Raw genomic sequence first — 17,805 nt, 5'->3', positions numbered from 1 at the left:
GGAGGCATTTCCATGAGGCTTTTTTTTCCCTTCGAACGTGCCCTTCTGTTCCAGAAAAAAAAAACAATGAACAATGGTTGTCCTGCTGCGGGTTGAGTGTCGAGCTACCGATCAGAAGCTGCAACTCCCAATGAGATTTGCTGGAGCCGAAAATACAAGTTGGGGCCTGTGGAGTTGAATTTGAGAAAGGTGTGACTGTGGAGGGCCAGGATCCCAGAGGCGTTGATCGTCATTGGCAGTTTCGAATACGGAGCGTGCACATCGCGGTTTGGCGGGAGGCTCAAATTTATTCTGGTACTCTTAAGGAAAGGTCGCTCGCTCCGTTGGTACGGAAAAAGATCAGCCTGCATTTGGAAATTCAGAGGATCTGGAAGGCTGGCTTCCCATGGTTCCTTCGAAATGCGGCGGGCATTGTGCTCGATCACGACTCCGTATGGCGCTGCCCTAAAGCGCGCGGATGCGGCGGGTCGCAAGGGAGTGAAGTGCAGACCAGACAAAGCAACCCCCGGAGATACGTACTGTACATAAATTACTAGCCCTGGGCCGGGCGGGTCCGCGCGTGGGTCGTCCTGGTCGATCTTCCACGGGAGGAGTGGCTGCAAACAACCACGGAATGTCTTGGCAGATGGGCCCACTTTTCATTCGCGCGTCCCTGTCGATGACATCACCGGGACGCGGATGACCCGAGGACAAGAACCAAGATGCGCCGTGGATGAGACTCAGATAGCAGCGAAGGGGGAGTTTCCTGATCCTCGTTGGCGCAGGATCGGGGAGGAATTAATGATGAGAGCGCTTAATAGGATTTGGGTGTCTCATTTTAAGACGATTTTTCTTGAGAATCCGTATGGGATATACTCCGTACATACAGACATACATACGCACGGGGTCCTCCGTGCTGTGTCGCTTTACGACATGCACGGACTCCGCAAATCGCCATCCATCAAGCCTTCACACGCGCTTGGCAAGCTTGAGCGACTTCTTGATCAGATCAAGGCTCAGCCACTTTATGGGGGAGGCTTGGCCTGGGTGTGAGAACCCGCCCATCGAAGTAAAATGGGGAGAGAGAGAAAGAGAGAGCCGGCAAAAACCCTCATGTTGTCGACTTGAAACGTCCAAGAGAGAGATCTCTCGAAGCGCGCCATTTGCCGAGCGAGACGTACGTATGGATGCACAGCTCCGCATGTGTTGGAAATACAGCTATCCTTGTGTGCTCGCCCACGGACGCGGTTGAAATTGGGAGAGCAGACCCACACCATCCCTGCACCAAACATATGCGCCGTAATCCCACCCTTGTCCTGTATAAATGTAGTTGCTTCCCATACGGAGTACTTTTCTCCAGAGCTATGGTTGTTCTGCGAATGTGGGCGCAAGATGTTCGTGTCCAGTATTGTAACGTCATTGAAAACGTTGCCGGGAGCTTGTGACTGGAAGTCGCTCAGCGGCAAAGTGGAAGGCAGCATACAGTACTCCGTATACATACATACTAGGCACGGAGTGTACATCCATGGGTCAAGCCATCCTCGCACACCAAAACGGGGAAAGCCGTGATTAATGTTTATCGGGGAGAGGTCCAACTGCCCAGATTTTGGCCCGTGTTCCAGAGCAACAACCCGGCCTTTGATGCGAGGGAGGAGGGCTGTAACATCCTGGCTTGGATTTCTGGCGTGTGCTTCTGCGCGAAGCATGAGCAAGATTGCATGGTTGGACTCCTTTTCGGCACCTTCGATTCCTTGTAATTGTGGAGAAAATCCCAAAGCGGAAGTCCATACTCTGTCCGAAGTACTCACAACAGGACGGTACGCTGCTCATTGGCCACGGCGCGCAACTCTCGCTGTCACCCACGCATTTCTCCGGGTCCACAGCGGGTCCATGACTCCAATCTATCTGCCTTTGTTTCCTTCCCCAGGATCAAGCTTTGGGAAACATGGGGAAAGGGTATCGAGTTAACCAAAAAGAAACTTAGAAAGAAGCAACTCGGTGGCTGGGCCGTAAGAAAGTAAAAGAAAGAGAGCACAGATCGGGAGCGGAAGGCTAAATATTGTGTATTGTGTGGATAGTGGCACCCGCACAGGCAGCCAGGGGCCCCGGCAACTTGCATCGCCGTATAAGAACGCGAGATCTTCCCTTCGCCCACGGGGATCTGCACTGGTTCCTTTTCCTTTTTTTCCTCCCCCATATCGGCATTTCCCGCTAAAAGGTCGTCGGCCGGACGACGATTTTATTGAAATCACTCCTGGACTTGAGAGAAAGAGAGTCTCAGCCAAGTTGAACTCAGTTCTCAAGGGCCCTTGGGAGGTCAAATCCTCATCGAAATGGCGGACGAACTCAAACACACCGAAACCGACATAAAAGTGGCTGAAAACAAGGATACCAGCCAGCTCGACAGAAGGTTAGAATCCTTTGTATCTTATGCTATTTGTGTCGACAGGAAATTTTCCAATAAGTTGCTGATTATACGGCTTTAGTGATTCCGATCGTGATCTCGACGATGCTGGGTTAGAAGGAGATGAAAAGATCGACTTGAACAGCAACGTTTCGGGAAGGTAGGGCCGTTCTCTCGATGCAAAAAAGGAGCCCACTTGGCACCTCATTGCGCTCGTTAACAAATAGACGTCTCTTAGAATCAAAAACCCTCTTGCGCATATCCCAAAACACCGATTACTTCGAGATGTCGAGGAATTTGCCAATAAGAACGGACTTGATGACATCCTGCCTAACTTACAGAAAGGTGCATTAATAGCCAAGGACCCAGCAAATTTTGAGACTGTCGAAGGTATTACGGAGGAAGAAATCGAGGTCATCCGAGATGAAGTCGTTCACAAGTGGCGCCAGCCCCGACCGCTGTACTACACGATTATTCTTTGCTCAATTGGCGCTGCCGTGCAGTAAGCTATCACCAACCAACTCGCTGGGTCTATCGCATATCTGACAGTAACTAGGGGATGGGATCAAACCGGATCAAACGGAGCAAATTTATCGTTCCCAGACGCTTTTAATATTAGCGATAGGGAGGGAACTCCCAACGCGCACATACATCAATGGCTCGTCGGACTGGTTAACGCGTAACGTTCCCGTAGACCTGACTCCTCTTGCATGCACCCTGCTGATATATAGCCGTAGTGGCCCCTATATCGGTTCTGCATTTCTGTGAGAACCCCCCTTCTCAAGAGAGTATAGCATCGCTGCTAATGATTTTTCAGAGGCTGCTGGCTTTCAGACCCTTTCAATGACTTTTTCGGGAGACGTGGAGCAATCTTCATTTCGGCCGTATTTTGCGTGCTTCCACCCATTGGATCTGCCGTCTCTCAGAACTGGGAGCAGCTCCTGATCACCCGTTTACTGCTGGGCATTGGTATGGGAGCGAAGGCTTCGACTGTCCCGATTTTTTGTGCAGAAAACACACCAGCGAGTGTTCGGGGAGGCTTAGTGATGAGTTGGCAGCTGTAAGTCCACAGATTAACCGGCTGGTATCGATGGGAGCTCTGACAACGCAAATAGCTGGACCGCTTTTGGCATTTTCCTCGGGTTTTCCGCGAACCTCGCCGTAAAAGATACCGGAGATATCTCGTGGAGGTTGCAGCTTGGTTCAGCTTTTATTCCCGCAGTGCCACTTCTACTGGGTGTGTACTTCTGTCCGGAATCGCCGCGCTGGTACATCAAGAAGGGCAAAATGGCGCAGGCATACCGATCTCTAACCCGACTTCGGAACCATCCGATTCAGGCAGCTCGCGACCTGTATTATATCTACTGCCAGATTAAACTCGAGGAGGAAATGGCGGGAGAGAGCAACTACGTCACCCGTTTCATCCAGCTGTTCACAATCCCTCGGGTTCGCCGCGCCACTCTCGCCTCATTCACTGTTATGATCGCCCAACAAATGTGTGGTATCAATATCATAGCATTCTACTCATCCACAGTGTTTAGGGAAGCAGGAGCGGACGCAACAGGTGCTCTTTTAGCGTCTTGGGGTTTTGGCCTTGTAAATTTCCTTTTTGCATTTCCCGCAATCTGGACAATTGACACATATGGGCGACGTACATTGCTGCTATTCACATTCCCCCAAATGGCATGGACATTGCTTGCTGCAGGGTTCTCTTTCTGGATCCCAGAAGAAAACAGAGCTCACCTTGGTGTTATAGCCTTCTTTGTGTTCCTGTTTGCTGCCTTTTATTCGCCGGGAGAAGGACCAGTCCCATTTACCTACTCTGCCGAAGTGTTCCCGCTTACGCATCGTGGTAAGTTTGGGAAAATCACATTTGTACTGGTGAATATGCGCTGGAAGCTAATATCCCATCACAGAGGTTGGAATGGCCTGGGCTGTTGCAACATGCTTATTCTGGGCGGCTGTACTCTCAATGACGTTCCCACGTATGCTGAGGGCAATGACCCCGACTGGTGCATTCGGGTTCTATGCGTAAGTCTGCTCGCGTTCCGTCAAACCAAGGCTTTTCCCTAACCTTTCTAGTGGTCTGAATGTTACTGCCCTGATCATGATTTACATGTGGGTGCCCGAGACCAAGCAGCGTACTTTGGAGGAGTTGGATTACATTTTTGCCGTTCCAACCTGGAGACACGTTCGTTATCAGGTCACCGAGGTCCTTCCATGGTGGTTCAAACGCTACATCTTCCGTAAGGAGACCCATCTCGAGCCCTTGTACAAGCTAGAACATGTCGCGAGGAAAGAAGAAGCGTAGGGCGCGAAGGGCTCTAGCTCCTGAAATAACTCGTGAACTTGATAGGAATTAATAACCATTGGACGACCGACACAGTGGCCGTGCATAGAGACATACCTACTTGCCCCTCTTTATCTCCCCTTCTGGGTGCCCGTTGTATCGACGATAATAGGACCCAGTGTGCACCTGGCTTATGTGCGGCAGTCATTCTTTCTGCTTGTTTACAATGTTTCTGATTTCAGTACTTCTCAAGTTGACTGAGTAGAGTTTCGCTGCATATATTGAAATGATCATCTCTCTCGAAGAAGTAATTTTTATGGAAGTGAACTTGCAACCCAGCCTCTCGTTAGGCTCAAGAGATGAATGTCCATGGGATATAGGCATCAGCACCCATATATCTATTAAATCCATGAGAGAATATCACCCGCAATGAACTTGGTAAGCCAAACTCCTCGAGCAACAGCTCTGATGTGGACTGCGGGCGCGATCGCAAGCTAGTGAAGTTGCTGTCTGACGCGGTTATGTTGTCACGTGAACAGACCCAGCCTTTCCACATGGGTTTAAGTCAGGCCTCTCCACATCATGAAGTCAGAACCGAAGTGTTCAACGGATGGCACTTTGTGCGGTGTTTGGATGTTGAGGAGCAATCCAACCAGCATATCATGACCAGCCAGTCTATTAGGCTATTGTAATTGTCTGTCCCCACGTATTATCCTTCTCTTATGGTTGCAATCTTCTGTCCCCCGAGTAACACTTGTGTGTATGGAAGATCATCGCCCTTGTCACTCTAAGCTTCCCAGAAGCTTCCTCTGATGGTCTTCACCCTCAACCCCACTTTATTCACTCCTCATAACAGATTTATCTCCTCGTCTCTTTAGATTGCTGCTTAGTGGACACCTGTATTGTCGCGGCGGAGCGGGAGCTATCTCAGTGCCGACGCAGTGGCAACCCTGAGTTCGCGGTGCTATTGGCAAAAAAAAAAAAAAAAAAAAAACAAACAAAAAAAGGACTCCATTTTAATTTGTCGCTCCCTTTCTCTGCTCTTCATTTACAGGTTTTAGAATTAACACCTCCTCCACTTTAACCATGCCTTGCTTCAAAGGCCTTGCAGTCAGTATCCATACCCCTGATGGACCCCTCCCCGAATACTCGGTCCAACGCCAATCGAGAGCCTCTCGCATTGCATCCTACATACCTGTTCCGCCGCCAAAGATCTCCGATCTATCGAGCGGCAAGCCTGAACAATCCACGTTCGCGATATCTATCACCCTTCTTACTCCTGGCATGAAAGTCCCGTACTCCACTCCGAAACCTACGCCCGAGAACCCACACCCGAAGCCCAAGACGGTCGGCGGAATTCCAGGCCAACTAGCCACAGCGGCTTCGATCAATCCCTACCAACCTCTGACAGCTTCTCCGAACGAGACAATCGCAGCCTATATATATTTCGATGGAAGACAGAAGGAAGAAGTAGCTACATTGTTGCGAAGGGGCGAGGAGACTTGGGTCAATTCGAGATGGGTTGGCATACCAGAGTCAGAGGGTGGCGGCCTTGCGGAGCGAGAATTTCTTTTCCGTGAAGTTGGATTGGAAAGATGGCTGAATGGGCTGGACCTGGAGGGAACGGATGCTGCAGAGAAGATCGAACGGCGGCGGCAAAAAATGGAGAAGCGAAGGAAAAAAAAGGAGCTTCGAGAGGCTGCTCGTCTAGGAGGCGGGAGTGATGGCGAAACCGCTGTGGGGATGGATTTGGATGACAGGAAGCCGAGGCGTGACCATGATGTGCTAAGGTATGGGGATGATGCACAATCTCCAGTTGAGGATCTCTCGGATGGTACAGAGATATATTCTTCTGACCATGATTCCGACGATGATCCTATTCCCGAGACGGCTGGACAGATTAAGGTGGCTTTGTTTCGCGTGTTGGCGTCAGGGGAGATCAGGCGTGGTGAATACTCGCCGCAATTTGATGCGCACGAAGACGACGAAGATTCCCAAGCGGCAAACGGAGGTGGAAACAATGCTGATATCGACCACACGACTAGTTTTGCAAAGCCAAAATCCTTAGACCCAAAGTCCATTAGTACACAAACTGTCACCGGGATCGACCCAGCAGACAGACCATACGCCGTCTTTACATTTATGTACAGAGGAGAACGTAAGTCTGGTCCCTCTCCTTTTTCTTTTTTTTTTTTTTTTTTTTTTTTTTTTTTTAAACATGCGGATCGTGAGGATCCATATCTAACGGCATATTTTTAGGGCAACTGCAGAAGATGGGTATCCTAAAGTCATCCAGACAACAGGATAAAGATACAGAGAAGGCCGCCAGACGAAAGTCAGGCCAGCCAGATTTCTCCAAAATTGGACCTCTCAGGCCTGGAGGTGGTGCAGGATTTTTGAACTTCCGAGACGGCGAGGCGAACGTCTCAAAGTCTCGGAAGAAAGCTAAAGGAACCGCAAGCGATATGGAGAGCGATGACGATGAGGACGATTTTAGCCCTATAGTCGGAAAGGCAGAAGATGAGGAGGAAAAGGAAGGAAATTCCTTCCTCTCTCCAGAAGACGCGAGATTCCAAGGAGAGCTCGCCGAAGGGGTCCGCCAAATAAAGGTACGTACCCAGATTCCTGGCACTTCCCTGATGACCTTGTTGACCATTGGTTGTTAGCTGAAACGGCAACATTCTTCTGATCCCCTTTCGGATATTGCGAGTAACGCTGATGCTACTCGACCTTCGAAATCTGCGACACCAGCGTCAAGATCCACGCCACCGGCACCGTCCGGGCAAGACTCATCTCCTCCGAACAATCCGACAGGGAAAGACCCGATTTTGAATTCTTTGGATGACGGCTTCGTTGGTAGCCCGCTCAAAAAGCAGCGAGCGAGCTTATCAAACTCAGACAATCTTCCCCGCCAAAGATTGGGTTCGAGCATGTCAACAGGCATTCAAGAAGCCATAGGCATGGAAGTCAGTGCACAGGAAGCGAACAATGGCGTGGGAGCTTCAACGGAGGTCAACATGGAAGCTGATCGCAAGCCAGGCACTCTTGAGGAGGAGCAGTTATGATCATACTTGGCTATCCACTCTCAATTGATCATGGGGACGAGATTGGATTCTTCAAATTGCGAATCCTGCTTACTTTGTGTTGAAGATTTAATCTTGGAGTCCGTCTGCTTTGCTTACTTTTACAAAGATTTCCAATTCAGTTGAGCCATGACTGGGGCAAGCCAAGAACCCGTGCTCATTTTTTCCGTTTTCCCTTCTCATGCGGGTGTTTCTTTGAATCTCTTGCGCAAATGCAGGCCTTCGGGCTTCAAGTTTTCCAGTCGTTCAGGTTTTTTTTTCTACCTTTATTCATGGCTTTCATCTATTTCTAGATACAGAGCATACCCATTTGCTCGTCACACTTGGGGCTTCGGTTTGAACCTGGATAGGAGATCTTCCCTGAAGTGTGGTCTTCAGGAGTTAGCTGCCTAGATACGGAGTATTCTTAAGTAATATACTTTGCACGCGATGAACTTTGGCAGCGTGTTAAATATCTGAATTCCTTTACACCTTCCATCAGTGGCTTCTTCCTCCGCGAGAATGTTCTGGCCACAGATTGGTTTAATCATGTTACCCCACAGTTTGCTGCCATATTCATAGTTATAAATTGAGTTTCAGAAGAGCCGCCTGCGAATTCTAAAGCCAGTGGCGACGACATCATCAAACAAACCGCCTCCCCTCCCCCCGATCATAAGATGTGACAAAAACACATTTTTAAATGGATTCTCGGGCTGAAGCAAGATTAGCCGGACCCGGATCGAACACCTTTGCTCGTGGATTTTTATTTCATCCGTTCAGCGGATCGATAGGGGGGAAGCTACACCGTATGGAGCACCTGAGGGAATGTCATCAACCAAACCCAACGTCTATGCAGGAGGCAAAAGAACTATCCCTCGGCTCGACTCTCGGGAGAGTTTGATGCAGTGAAGAATCCAGAAGCATTGTCCAACCATGGTGATGGCTATTCTCGAAACTTGCGATCTTGTCTGCAGCATAGACTTTCGGCAAGGTCAGCAACGTTGGAATGCCGGGACGAAAGTATATAGTTGTATGATTTTCGATCTCATTTGCTCAAGCTTAAGAGTCAAAACTGAGTTTTCGCACTTGGGAATGGCGAATTCCCAGTTGCGGGCTATATACCACGGTTATAGTGCGCTGCTGCTAGAGATTAGCAGCGCACTCCTTTTCCGTGCGGGCTATCATATACGCGGCATGTGTGATGTCTGCTCAATGATACCGTTTCGTTTTCGGGGAAAGGTGCAGGCATCCTGTCTATCGTTAAGATGAGAAAACCGCCTCCCCAGGTGTTCGACTCGTGGCCCGAGCCGAATTATGTGGATCCTGAGCATAAAGGCCCCGAATTGATTATTGTTAGCCTCATCTTTACCTCCATTTCTTTCGTTATCGTGGGCCTTCGGATGTTTGTCCGTCTTCGTATAAAGAAACCTGCTGGATGGGATGATTGGCTTATGCTGGCTACTTTGGTAAGGAGCAAGGATATAGCTTTCGCGCACATAATGCTGATATAAACATAGCCTTTTATTGCGGGAGGGACTGCCTCATCGATCCTAGGCACATATCATGGATGGGGTAAGTTCCCGATCCTTCGACTGATCGCAATGTTTCCGTGCTGATGTATGAACTTCGGATTAGGCTATCATATGTGGGATAACAAACCCGAATGGACCGAACCTGCCGGGATGGTATGGCTAGGCACCTTATTCATCTTTTGACGATGTTCATGTCGGTATATATATGCTTACAATCTAATACAACAGTCGAGTTGGTTCAGTCAGCTGAACTCCATCATCATTATGACTCTCGTCAAGCTATCGATCCTAGTCTCGTACCTCCGCATATCCGTGGCGACCAAATTTTTCAGACGAGCTACTTGGGTTATGATTACTATGATTGTATTATGGGGCCTCGGTATTTCCACTTCGTCTGCTTTTGGGAGGTTGATAATGGAGAAGTCAATGACGATTCTGACGGGCTGTAGCACTCACCCTCTCTCTATTCTTCGTTTGCGTGTAAGACACCTATGGGAATTTTTATTTTATTGTTTTCGCTAATATGTTACTGGACAGGCCGCTGCGTTTTTACTGGCACAATCGTCCGGACAAGCACTGCGTGAAGGACTCCGCCCGTGTAATCAGCGGGTCGATTACCAATGTTATTACTGATATTCTTGTCTTTGTCTTGCCGATTCCGACGCTCTGTAAACTGCGTCTTCCTACGCGCGAGAGAGTTATTCTTGCTATTCTTATGAATTTGGGACTTATCTATGAGAGAAATCCTTCCTCCCCCGCTAATATCCTCTTATATATCATCATACTCTCTTATGGCAGAACTAATATTGATATCTTTTTATAGTTCATGCGTTGCCTCTATTGTGCGCGCTTACTACTCACATGTGATCTTTCATTTAACAGATGATACCACATGTAAGCCCTCTCATTGCCATACTTGCTTCCTTCTCAGTTTGAGCTGTGACTAACTCTCCCAACTCATAGGGGAAGGTTATAACATTTGGTTATGGAACGCCGTTGAAGTTAACTTGGCTGTTATATGCGCATCAACCCCGATGCTTCGACCTTTGGCGAGAAAGTGGTTTCCGCGTTTGGGTCTCAAGTCCTTCAGCAGTGAGGCTCAAAGTGACAAGCCAACTGACAAGCTGCCTTCTGAAGCTTATATTGACCGTCAGCTGGCAACATTAAAGAATATTAGTGATGAAGAGAGCGCTTTGGGTATCATTGCACCCGTTGATCCTAAGGCGGTTCTCAGATAATACGAGTCCGGCATCGAGTCGGGTATTTATGACTATAGGGTCAACTCTAATGCCGTGGACAGGATGCGTCTTCAAAAGTTTTTCTATGCCCTCAGAATCAATAAAAGGGATTGTATAGATAATGTTATTAACCTGTTCCGCGGAAAATCCGATCTCTGTAAAATTTCATCTCCTCTATACTCTCCAGGATATCATCTTTGGCTAAATGCGCTCCTTTTTTCTCAGGCGCATTGCGCAATACCTCATCATTTGCCCACCTCCTCGCTGCTTCTTTCACGCTACTCACATCTAGAATCCTATAATGCAACCAATCTACTACCGTTTTATATGGCTTTCGCGCTAGAAACGCCCGGTCTGCGTGGACACTATTTCCTGCGAGCAATGCCGTGCGGCTTTCAGGGATGTACTTTTGTATATACGCGAGCAACGCACTGGCGGCTTCGGATGGAGTGGTAGTTGAATCAAGGACAGCAGCAGTGAGGCCTGAGCGTCCGTGCGTTGATACACACCAGGAGCTCATGGACGAGAGAATATACTGCGGTTGGTGTACCGTGACATGGAAGCCCTCGGGCTCGAGGAGGTTGAGGTCAGCATCGGTGAGAAAGCAGCTAATTTGGAGGATATGGTCCGTTTCGGGGTCGAGGCCCGTCATCTGTGGGTTATGACGCGACGACAAGTCAGCTTTTGCGGATTAAACCCTGCAAAGGGAGGGGGCAAAGGGGGTTTGTTGTTCAAATGAGCTACCTCGCAGTCGATCCAAACGAGGGGTTGATTGGATCGCGTAAGAGCCATCTTGACGTTCAAGAGGACCGCTTTCTAAGCCTCTTGAGGCGAGTCGGCGGAGCGTAAAATAGCAGGGATGGTTCAATCACGAATATCCTCGCTTTGGTCTGAAGATCAATCAATGGTTCTGGAAAGCCCCAGTGGACCCCACAGCTAGAGCTCTAAGCTGCCCCTCAACTAACAAGCTATGCGTCCGAAGGAATCGCTTGCAGTTCAGAAATCGACATAGTTATGCCCCGGAGTAAGCTCCTATGTAGCACACTATTGCTTTGAGTGGAGAAGCAGATATGTTGAGATGCTTCAATCAAGGCGAGGATGTCGAGCTGCTGGTGGGTGTAAAGCTTATGACGCAGTTTGCCCCGCCAGCAAGATTCCACCGTCAACAAGGTAACTAGGGAGCATAAAACGACAACACACTCCGGCGGCATTTACCCCTCCAGTCCAACCTCAAATTATTTTTTGCAGTGTTCAATACTCCTTAATTTTTAGTGATTTTACTCGTTCTGCGGACTCTTCACCCTAGTTAGCAGAGCTATCCACCGCTGAAAAAGCTCCAATTTCCGGCTGTAGCCAACCTCCTTGCAAAAAAACGCACCATGAGCATTAACTCTGTTCCAATTGCACCATTCTCAGACCAGAAAGCCGGAACGTAAGCGTCCCCCAGAAAAGATGTCTCGTATCGATATTCTAATAGCTTGAGTACAGGTCTGGTCTGCGCAAAAAGGTCACCGTCTTCCAGCAGCCACATTATACCGAATCGTTCATTACGAGTATCCTCACGTCAATTCCAGAGGGCGCTGAAGGAGCATTCCTCGTAATCGGTGGTGACGGACGCTACTATAACACCGAAGTCATCCAGCTAATTGCGCAGATCGGGATCGCATATGGCGTGAAGAAACTGGTGATTGGGCAGAACGGCATCTTGAGCACCCCGGCCGCCAGCCATGTTATCCGCAAAAGGAAAGCAACTGGTGGTATCCTTTTGACAGCTAGTCACAACCCTGGCGGTATGGAGCCTCTTCCCATCAGCCCTTCCATTCTCCTTGCAGATCGTGCGTGAATTAATGTTGTTGATCTCTAGGCCCCAACGCCGACTTTGGAATCAAGTACAATCTTTCCAATGGTGCTCCAGCCCCTGAATCTGTGACGAACAAAATTTACGAGGTTTCCAAATCTCTCGCTGTATACAACATTGTCAGCCTGCCGAAGATCGATTTGACAAAAATTGGAACGGGGAATTATGAAGGGTTAGAAGTTGAGATCATCGACTCAACTGCCGACTATGTTGAAATGATGAAGGAGATATTTGATTTCGACCTTATCCGTTCTTTCTTGAGGAGCCACGGCCACTTCAAAGTCCTGTTTGATGCCCTTCATGGAGTTACTGGACCATATGGCAAAGCCATTTTTATCAAGGAGCTGGGACTGCCAGAATCTAGCTGTCAAAACTGCGAACCCAAGCCCGACTTCGGCGGTGGTCATCCAGATCCCAATTTAACTTATGCCCGCTCCCTGGTCGAGAAAGTCGACAAGGAGGAGATCCAGTTTGGTGCTGCCAGTGACGGGGATGGTGACCGCAATATGATATATGGGGCAAAGACTTTCGTGTCTCCCGGAGACAGTTTGGCCATAATCGCACATCACGCTCAGCTTATCCCATACTTCAAAAAACATGGAGTACACGGGCTCGCTCGCTCAATGCCCACATCAGGTGCGGTTGACTTGGTTGCCAAAGCTCAAGGCCTCCAGTGCTATGAGGTTCCGACCGGATGGAAATTCTTCTGCGCCTTGATGGACACCAACAAAATGTCGATTTGCGGCGAGGAGAGTTTCGGTACAGGAAGTAACCACATTCGAGAAAAGGATGGGGTCTGGGCCGTTGTCGCGTGGCTTAACATTATAGCTGGTGTGGGACAAGCCAACCCAGAGAAGCCAGCAAGTATTGCAGCGATCCAGACCGAGTTTTGGAAGACATATGGACGGACTTTCTTCACCCGATACGATTATGAGAACGTCGATAGTACCGGTGCAAACAAAGTCATAGAGCACCTCAGAGAGCTCATTACCACGAAGAAAGATGATTTTGTTGGCTCAACTGTCTCGGGTCGCAAAGTTCTTGGAGCGGATGACTTCGCCTACACCGATCTTGATGGCAGCGTCAGCAAAAACCAAGGTATCTTCATCAAATTCGACGACGGAAGTCGTATTGTTGTTCGTCTCTCTGGTACCGGAAGTAGTGGTGCCACTATTCGCCTGTACGTTGAGCGCCATGAATCAGACGAAAAGGAGTTCTCCAAGGATGCTCAAGATTATTTAAAGGAGAACATTGACCTCGCGGTCAAATTACTAAAATTGAAGGAGTATGTGGGAAGGGAGGAGCCCACAGTCAAAACTTGATTGCCAGACATTAGGTATTTGATATGAAGCAAGGAATATGGATGGTGTCCACTAGGCTGGAACAAGTGCAGAATGGTCGCGCCGCGCGGCTTGTCGTTCAGAAAGCATCAATTTGAGCTAGTTTTCAGCGGTTACGAAGTACGGAGGTGCGTCTCAGAAGTCTTTACGCACGCTAGTAATTATAGCTGTATCAAAAGTACAATACCCCCCAACCAAATAACTACGGACCTACAAGTACCTTCTGATTTCAAAACAATCACCAGCTTGAATCTCATCTCAAATAATTTCCAATGCCTAAAAATAATCGGTTTCATCCAATTGCTATTCGCATCCAAGCTCTAGCTTTAGTCTCTTGGGGAATACCAGTTAATGAAGTCTCTACTGCTCTAGGAATTCCTGCTAGAACCCTCCAGGCGATTGAAAAACAAGCCAAAGACCACAGCTATAAGCCTCAAGAGAACCAGTGAATTGATATTTCATTTGTTGAAGATGCAAAGCAATCAGGACACCCTAAAGAGATAGATTCCAGTAAAGAATCTGAGATATTGGATTTGATTCGCAAGGATAGAGCTGGCTGAGAGAAATCCACTGAGATTCTTGCCTTTGAATCTGGTATATCCCAAGCTTATTCCCTTTGCAAAGGAGTGCCTTAAAGATTGACCGAGGACTCTAGTGCAAGAAGATGGAGCACCAGCACATATTCATTTTGCGCAGAGAAAGTTATATAGTTTACATGGAATAAAGCAGCTGCTTTGGCCAGGGAATTCACCAGATTTAAATGCAATTGAGCCTGCTTGGATGTGGATGAAAAGGTGTATGACTTCTTGTGGAGCTCCACGCGAAACCAAGACTGCAAGGGAGGTTTGGCTGCAAGCCTGGAATGAGCTTTCACAAGAGAAGATTCAACAGTGGATTGAGCAAATTCCACATCACATTCAAGAGATTATACGGCTTGAGGGAGGGAATGAGTATAGAGAGGGTGGTTATAAGGGTCCTCGAGAGTATAAAGGTCAGCGTTTAAAGGGAAAGATCTCAAAACAGCAGGATCTAGGAAGGGATTGCTTAGCTAGTAGATTAGAAGCTGCAGAGACTCTAGCAGCTTTACATCTTGGAGATATGAACACTTGGGAAGATGTACAAGAGGAGGAATGAATCCCTGATCAAAGGTACAGGCTGATCCATACTAATTTGGTGGGGTTCAATGTATTTCTGGTACTAGCCTAATTACTAGCGTGCGTAAAGACTTCTGAGACACACCTCCGTATATGATCAGCAAATTCCAGCTAGCACTTGGAGTCGTAATAGTAAAATTCGATGACTAGGTTAAAAATATCTCACATTGCCGATACTTACTTTCGCATCCAGCTAACGTCCGGAGGATGGACGGAGTATACTGGACAACGATCTCCCACCTAAGGACGTTTAATTTAGGGTTCGGGCCGACAAAATTCCGACATATAAGATTGTGTTTCTTTCAGGGGAAGCGAAATGTTTATCATCCTCAAACATATCCTCGTCATTAGGAATCGTATTAAGAGGAAAGGGTAGCAGATTTGCCCTTCCACCACTCGTTCCAATCGATTACTTTCCCTTCTCTTCTCGCTTCCTCTGCTGCGAAAACAACCACGTGACTCCGGACCGCCTCCTCCAACGTAACGCCCAAAATCTCTGCTTGAGCCTTGCTCGCCTCCCATCCCTGGTTTTCCACAGCATCAACAGCCTGTACAAATGCCCTCGTGAGGCCGTAGTCTCCACCGCCGTGGGACTCGGGCTCTGTGGGTCGAGGCTTGGGAACTTCGATGGTCTGAGTTTTGCTCGTGCCAAAATCGGAGACGGTGATGGTTTCGCTGTCATACGAGAGTTCTCCAAGAGTGCCGTACACGCGACCACGTCGTTCGCATTGTTTCTGCGTCGGCGCAATCATGTGCAGGGTCGCGAGTTTCGCGCCGCGGTTTTGCGTGTTGCCGGATGCCTTTGCGTCGTCGTCCCACGAGATTGTGACGAACTGGTCGTCGCAGACGTTGTTGTCTGATTCCCAAACGCAGCGACCATACCAGGAGCGAGAAGCAATTTCAGCAGCGGATGTGGTTTGGGAGTCGTAATCTTCTGATAGGGATACATAGAGTTGGCTTCTGGCGGTTTCCATTCCTGATGTTTTGAGCAGATCCTCGATGTCTGGCTGGACTATTTTAACAGGCCATCCAGTGTGGCCTCGAGCCAGATGCATTTCGTCGTATAGTTTGATTGCGCTATAGTTGCAGTCCTTTTCTATAGGGCAAGATAGACAATTTGTTGCATCGCCGGCAGCGAGGGGCTTTCGATTTCGAGTAAACTGGGTAAGTGACCCCATTGACGAGATAGATTTTGGGAGATGATAGGGATGGTCAACGTGAGAGCCGGGAGGAGGAGAACTCAATAGCCAGAGTATGAGGTCGATGTCATGGCAGCATTTTGTAAGAAGACTACCATCCTGGCCTGGGGTCTCACGTCGCCAGTTTCCTCGAACATAGCTGTGAGCGAAATGCGACCATCCCACGGGCTCGGTGTGTTCAAGAGACACTATATCCCCAATCACGCGATCCGTAAGAAGTAACTCCCTGAGAAGCTTGTTGTGTGGACTATACCTCAGCACATGCCCGATTGCAAATACCTTCTCAGGGACAGGCGAGACACTCATCAGTGCTTTAGACGCAGCGAGACAGTCCTGCAGTGACGTTGCCAGCGGCTTTTCACACATGATATGTAATTTCAACGGCGCAATGGCCTTCACAACCTCTACATGCATTTCATCTAGTGTGCAGATGAAGACTCCGTCCACACCCGGAATAGCGTCTTGACGATCCGCATCCTCCTCCGCTTGCTTCCGCCGCTGGATCTCCCATTCAAACCAATCTTTCCAGTCTTGGAATTGCTGGCCAGTGGAGGGAGTCTTGTCGCCCCATATGTATTTCTTGCCGAAAGTTGCGCGACGATAAGGATCTGGTTCCGCCACGGCGTGGATCACTCCTTGTGTAGCGTTGGTTACGGCTCGAGAATAGCTGTTGCCGCGGGATCCTGCGCCAATGACGAGAAACCTGAGTGGCCCCGGTACTCGGGTGATGCTCGTAAGATGGGGCTCGAGATCAATGGGTTTCATTGTTAAATCAACCCTAAGTGATTTGTAAGAGATGTCGCTCAAGCTGTCAGTGAGGGAGCATGAGTTGAGTTAGTGGTGATGGGGGAAAAGAGAGGCGTGGTTGATGAGATTTAGACCCCTTCCATTGAGCCTCGTCACTGCGGGGTGAACGAGCCACATTCTATTATATAAATGGCTCTTGTCTTCCTGCTTTGGTAGATGTCACTACTTCAGCGGGAGCCTAAACCATCTTGTTCCGTGTCAACAGTCGACCGTCAAGGCTGCCAAATAATGGGCTGGTGATCTCATGGATGGTCTCTCCATCTCGATAATTGCTCTGATGCAACGGTTGCACCATGTCCCGCCAGTTAGTCGATCGAAACATCGATGTCGCTAAACTCAAGAGGTTGAGTGGTGGCTGCACATATTTACAATACTTGGACTGTAGTGCATCGTGACAATAAAGCTTCTCGACAAAGCAATAGCTAATACCTCTTTTACAATTGGCCAAGACTAGACATCGCTGCCTCGCTTGCGCGTGTATGCTTGCATGTGGATAGTATGGTTTTTCCGAAGATGATGGGATACAAAACCTAGGCCTTCGGTTTGATAGAGCTTTGAGAGCGTCTACACTCCGGAATTGGTCCGTGCATTTAATCGGAATTTCCGAAGAAAAAGGAGAAATAAGGCAATAGAGAGTTAAATAGTAAAATTTGATGAATTTTGAAAAAGAAATCTTGAAGCGATACACTATCTAAAATGCCTTTGCAGGACCTTCTTCTTCCATGCGTAATAATGCAAAAGATAAGAACCCAATAGCTCAAAGTTCCGACGAAATGCCCATCGTTTGTACGGTAAAATGTTTTAAATCGATGCTTTTTCAACCTTCGCCAAAAAAAAAAAAAAGAAGCCAATGTGCCTGGTCCACTTGCTGCGATTAGACTGAGGAAATTGAGAGCATATACGGAGTAGACAAACAATGCAACGGTCAACAAGAGAAAACCC

At 48.4% G+C, this 17,805-nt stretch overlaps 7 protein-coding genes across 7 annotated transcripts; 4 read left to right on the top strand and 3 right to left on the bottom strand.

Moving 5' to 3' along the window:
- Nucleotides 1–948: 948 nt before the first annotated feature.
- Nucleotides 949–1,871, bottom strand: CIMG_03645 (uncharacterized protein; the record flags this gene model as incomplete). Its single annotated transcript, XM_001244203.2, has 3 exons — nt 949–1,002; nt 1,161–1,770; nt 1,843–1,871. The coding sequence occupies 3 exons, from the start codon at nt 1,869–1,871 to the stop codon at nt 949–951; spliced, it is 693 nt and encodes a 230-aa protein (XP_001244204.2).
- Nucleotides 1,872–2,166: 295 nt separating this feature from the next.
- CIMG_03644 (sugar porter (SP) family MFS transporter) lies at nt 2,167–4,977 on the top strand. Its single transcript, XM_001244202.2, has 9 exons — nt 2,167–2,389; nt 2,466–2,543; nt 2,622–2,885; nt 2,940–3,062; nt 3,121–3,147; nt 3,201–3,443; nt 3,499–4,235; nt 4,300–4,414; nt 4,466–4,977. The coding sequence occupies exons 1-9, from the start codon at nt 2,313–2,315 to the stop codon at nt 4,692–4,694; spliced, it is 1,893 nt and encodes a 630-aa protein (XP_001244203.2). The 5' UTR covers nt 2,167–2,312; the 3' UTR covers nt 4,695–4,977.
- A 782-nt stretch (nt 4,978–5,759) lies between these two features.
- On the top strand, nt 5,760–8,226 carry CIMG_03643 (uncharacterized protein; the record flags this gene model as incomplete). Its single annotated transcript, XM_001244201.2, has 3 exons — nt 5,760–6,831; nt 6,933–7,282; nt 7,340–8,226. 3 exons carry the CDS (start codon nt 5,760–5,762, stop codon nt 7,736–7,738), a joined length of 1,821 nt encoding a protein of 606 aa, XP_001244202.1. The 3' UTR covers nt 7,739–8,226.
- A 26-nt stretch (nt 8,227–8,252) lies between these two features.
- Nucleotides 8,253–10,399, top strand: CIMG_03642 (uncharacterized protein). The gene is made up of 7 exons (XM_001244200.2): nt 8,253–9,201; nt 9,253–9,307; nt 9,371–9,420; nt 9,496–9,646; nt 9,717–9,747; nt 9,805–10,161; nt 10,231–10,399. Exons 1-6 carry the CDS (start codon nt 9,001–9,003, stop codon nt 10,088–10,090), a joined length of 774 nt encoding a protein of 257 aa, XP_001244201.2. The 5' UTR covers nt 8,253–9,000; the 3' UTR covers nt 10,091–10,161; nt 10,231–10,399.
- Nucleotides 10,400–10,570: 171 nt separating this feature from the next.
- CIMG_03641 (RNA exonuclease Rex2) lies at nt 10,571–11,543 on the bottom strand. The gene is made up of 2 exons (XM_001244199.2): nt 11,250–11,543; nt 10,571–11,157 (listed from the first exon to the last, which is right to left on the bottom strand). Exons 1-2 carry the CDS (start codon nt 11,295–11,297, stop codon nt 10,633–10,635), a joined length of 573 nt encoding a protein of 190 aa, XP_001244200.2. The 5' UTR covers nt 11,298–11,543; the 3' UTR covers nt 10,571–10,632.
- Nucleotides 11,544–11,715: 172 nt separating this feature from the next.
- On the top strand, nt 11,716–14,307 carry CIMG_03640 (phosphoglucomutase). Its single transcript, XM_001244198.2, has 3 exons — nt 11,716–11,937; nt 11,994–12,295; nt 12,370–14,307. The coding sequence occupies exons 1-3, from the start codon at nt 11,885–11,887 to the stop codon at nt 13,683–13,685; spliced, it is 1,671 nt and encodes a 556-aa protein (XP_001244199.1). The 5' UTR covers nt 11,716–11,884; the 3' UTR covers nt 13,686–14,307.
- A 565-nt stretch (nt 14,308–14,872) lies between these two features.
- Nucleotides 14,873–16,854, bottom strand: CIMG_03638 (NAD binding Rossmann fold oxidoreductase). The gene has a single exon (XM_001244196.2). The coding sequence runs from the start codon at nt 16,819–16,821 to the stop codon at nt 15,217–15,219; it is 1,605 nt and encodes a 534-aa protein (XP_001244197.1). The 5' UTR covers nt 16,822–16,854; the 3' UTR covers nt 14,873–15,216.
- Nucleotides 16,855–17,805: the final 951 nt, after the last annotated feature.

Source organism: Coccidioides immitis (genome assembly GCF_000149335.2).
Source record: "Coccidioides immitis RS genomic scaffold supercont3.6, whole genome shotgun sequence".
Taxonomy (NCBI): Eukaryota; Fungi; Ascomycota; class Eurotiomycetes; order Onygenales; family Onygenaceae; genus Coccidioides; species Coccidioides immitis.
This window is presented reverse-complemented; position numbering and strand designations above follow the sequence as displayed.

Excerpts from the sequence above, each read along its gene's own strand:
- CIMG_03644 (XM_001244202.2), top strand. The coding sequence starts at position 2,313 with ATGGCGGACGAACTCAAACACACCGAAACCGACATAAAAGTGGCTGAA. Across the intron at positions 2,390-2,465 it reads ACCAGCCAGCTCGACAGAAG|TGATTCCGATCGTGATCTCG; the intron begins GTTAGAATCCTT and ends ATACGGCTTTAG. Across the intron at positions 3,063-3,120 it reads CTCGTCGGACTGGTTAACGC|TGGCCCCTATATCGGTTCTG; the intron begins GTAACGTTCCCG and ends ATATAGCCGTAG.
- CIMG_03642 (XM_001244200.2), top strand. The coding sequence starts at position 9,001 with ATGAGAAAACCGCCTCCCCAGGTGTTCGACTCGTGGCCCGAGCCGAAT. Across the intron at positions 9,421-9,495 it reads GGACCGAACCTGCCGGGATG|TCGAGTTGGTTCAGTCAGCT; the intron begins GTATGGCTAGGC and ends CTAATACAACAG. Across the intron at positions 9,748-9,804 it reads TCTCTATTCTTCGTTTGCGT|GCCGCTGCGTTTTTACTGGC; the intron begins GTAAGACACCTA and ends GTTACTGGACAG.
- CIMG_03641 (XM_001244199.2), bottom strand. The coding sequence starts at position 11,297 with ATGGCTCTTACGCGATCCAATCAACCCCTCGTTTGGATCGACTGCGAG. Across the intron at positions 11,158-11,249 it reads TCGTTTGGATCGACTGCGAG|ATGACGGGCCTCGACCCCGA; the intron begins GTAGCTCATTTG and ends CATAACCCACAG.
- CIMG_03640 (XM_001244198.2), top strand. The coding sequence starts at position 11,885 with ATGAGCATTAACTCTGTTCCAATTGCACCATTCTCAGACCAGAAAGCC. Across the intron at positions 11,938-11,993 it reads TCAGACCAGAAAGCCGGAAC|GTCTGGTCTGCGCAAAAAGG; the intron begins GTAAGCGTCCCC and ends GCTTGAGTACAG. Across the intron at positions 12,296-12,369 it reads AGCTAGTCACAACCCTGGCG|GCCCCAACGCCGACTTTGGA; the intron begins GTATGGAGCCTC and ends GTTGATCTCTAG.
- CIMG_03638 (XM_001244196.2), bottom strand. The coding sequence starts at position 16,821 with ATGAAACCCATTGATCTCGAGCCCCATCTTACGAGCATCACCCGAGTA.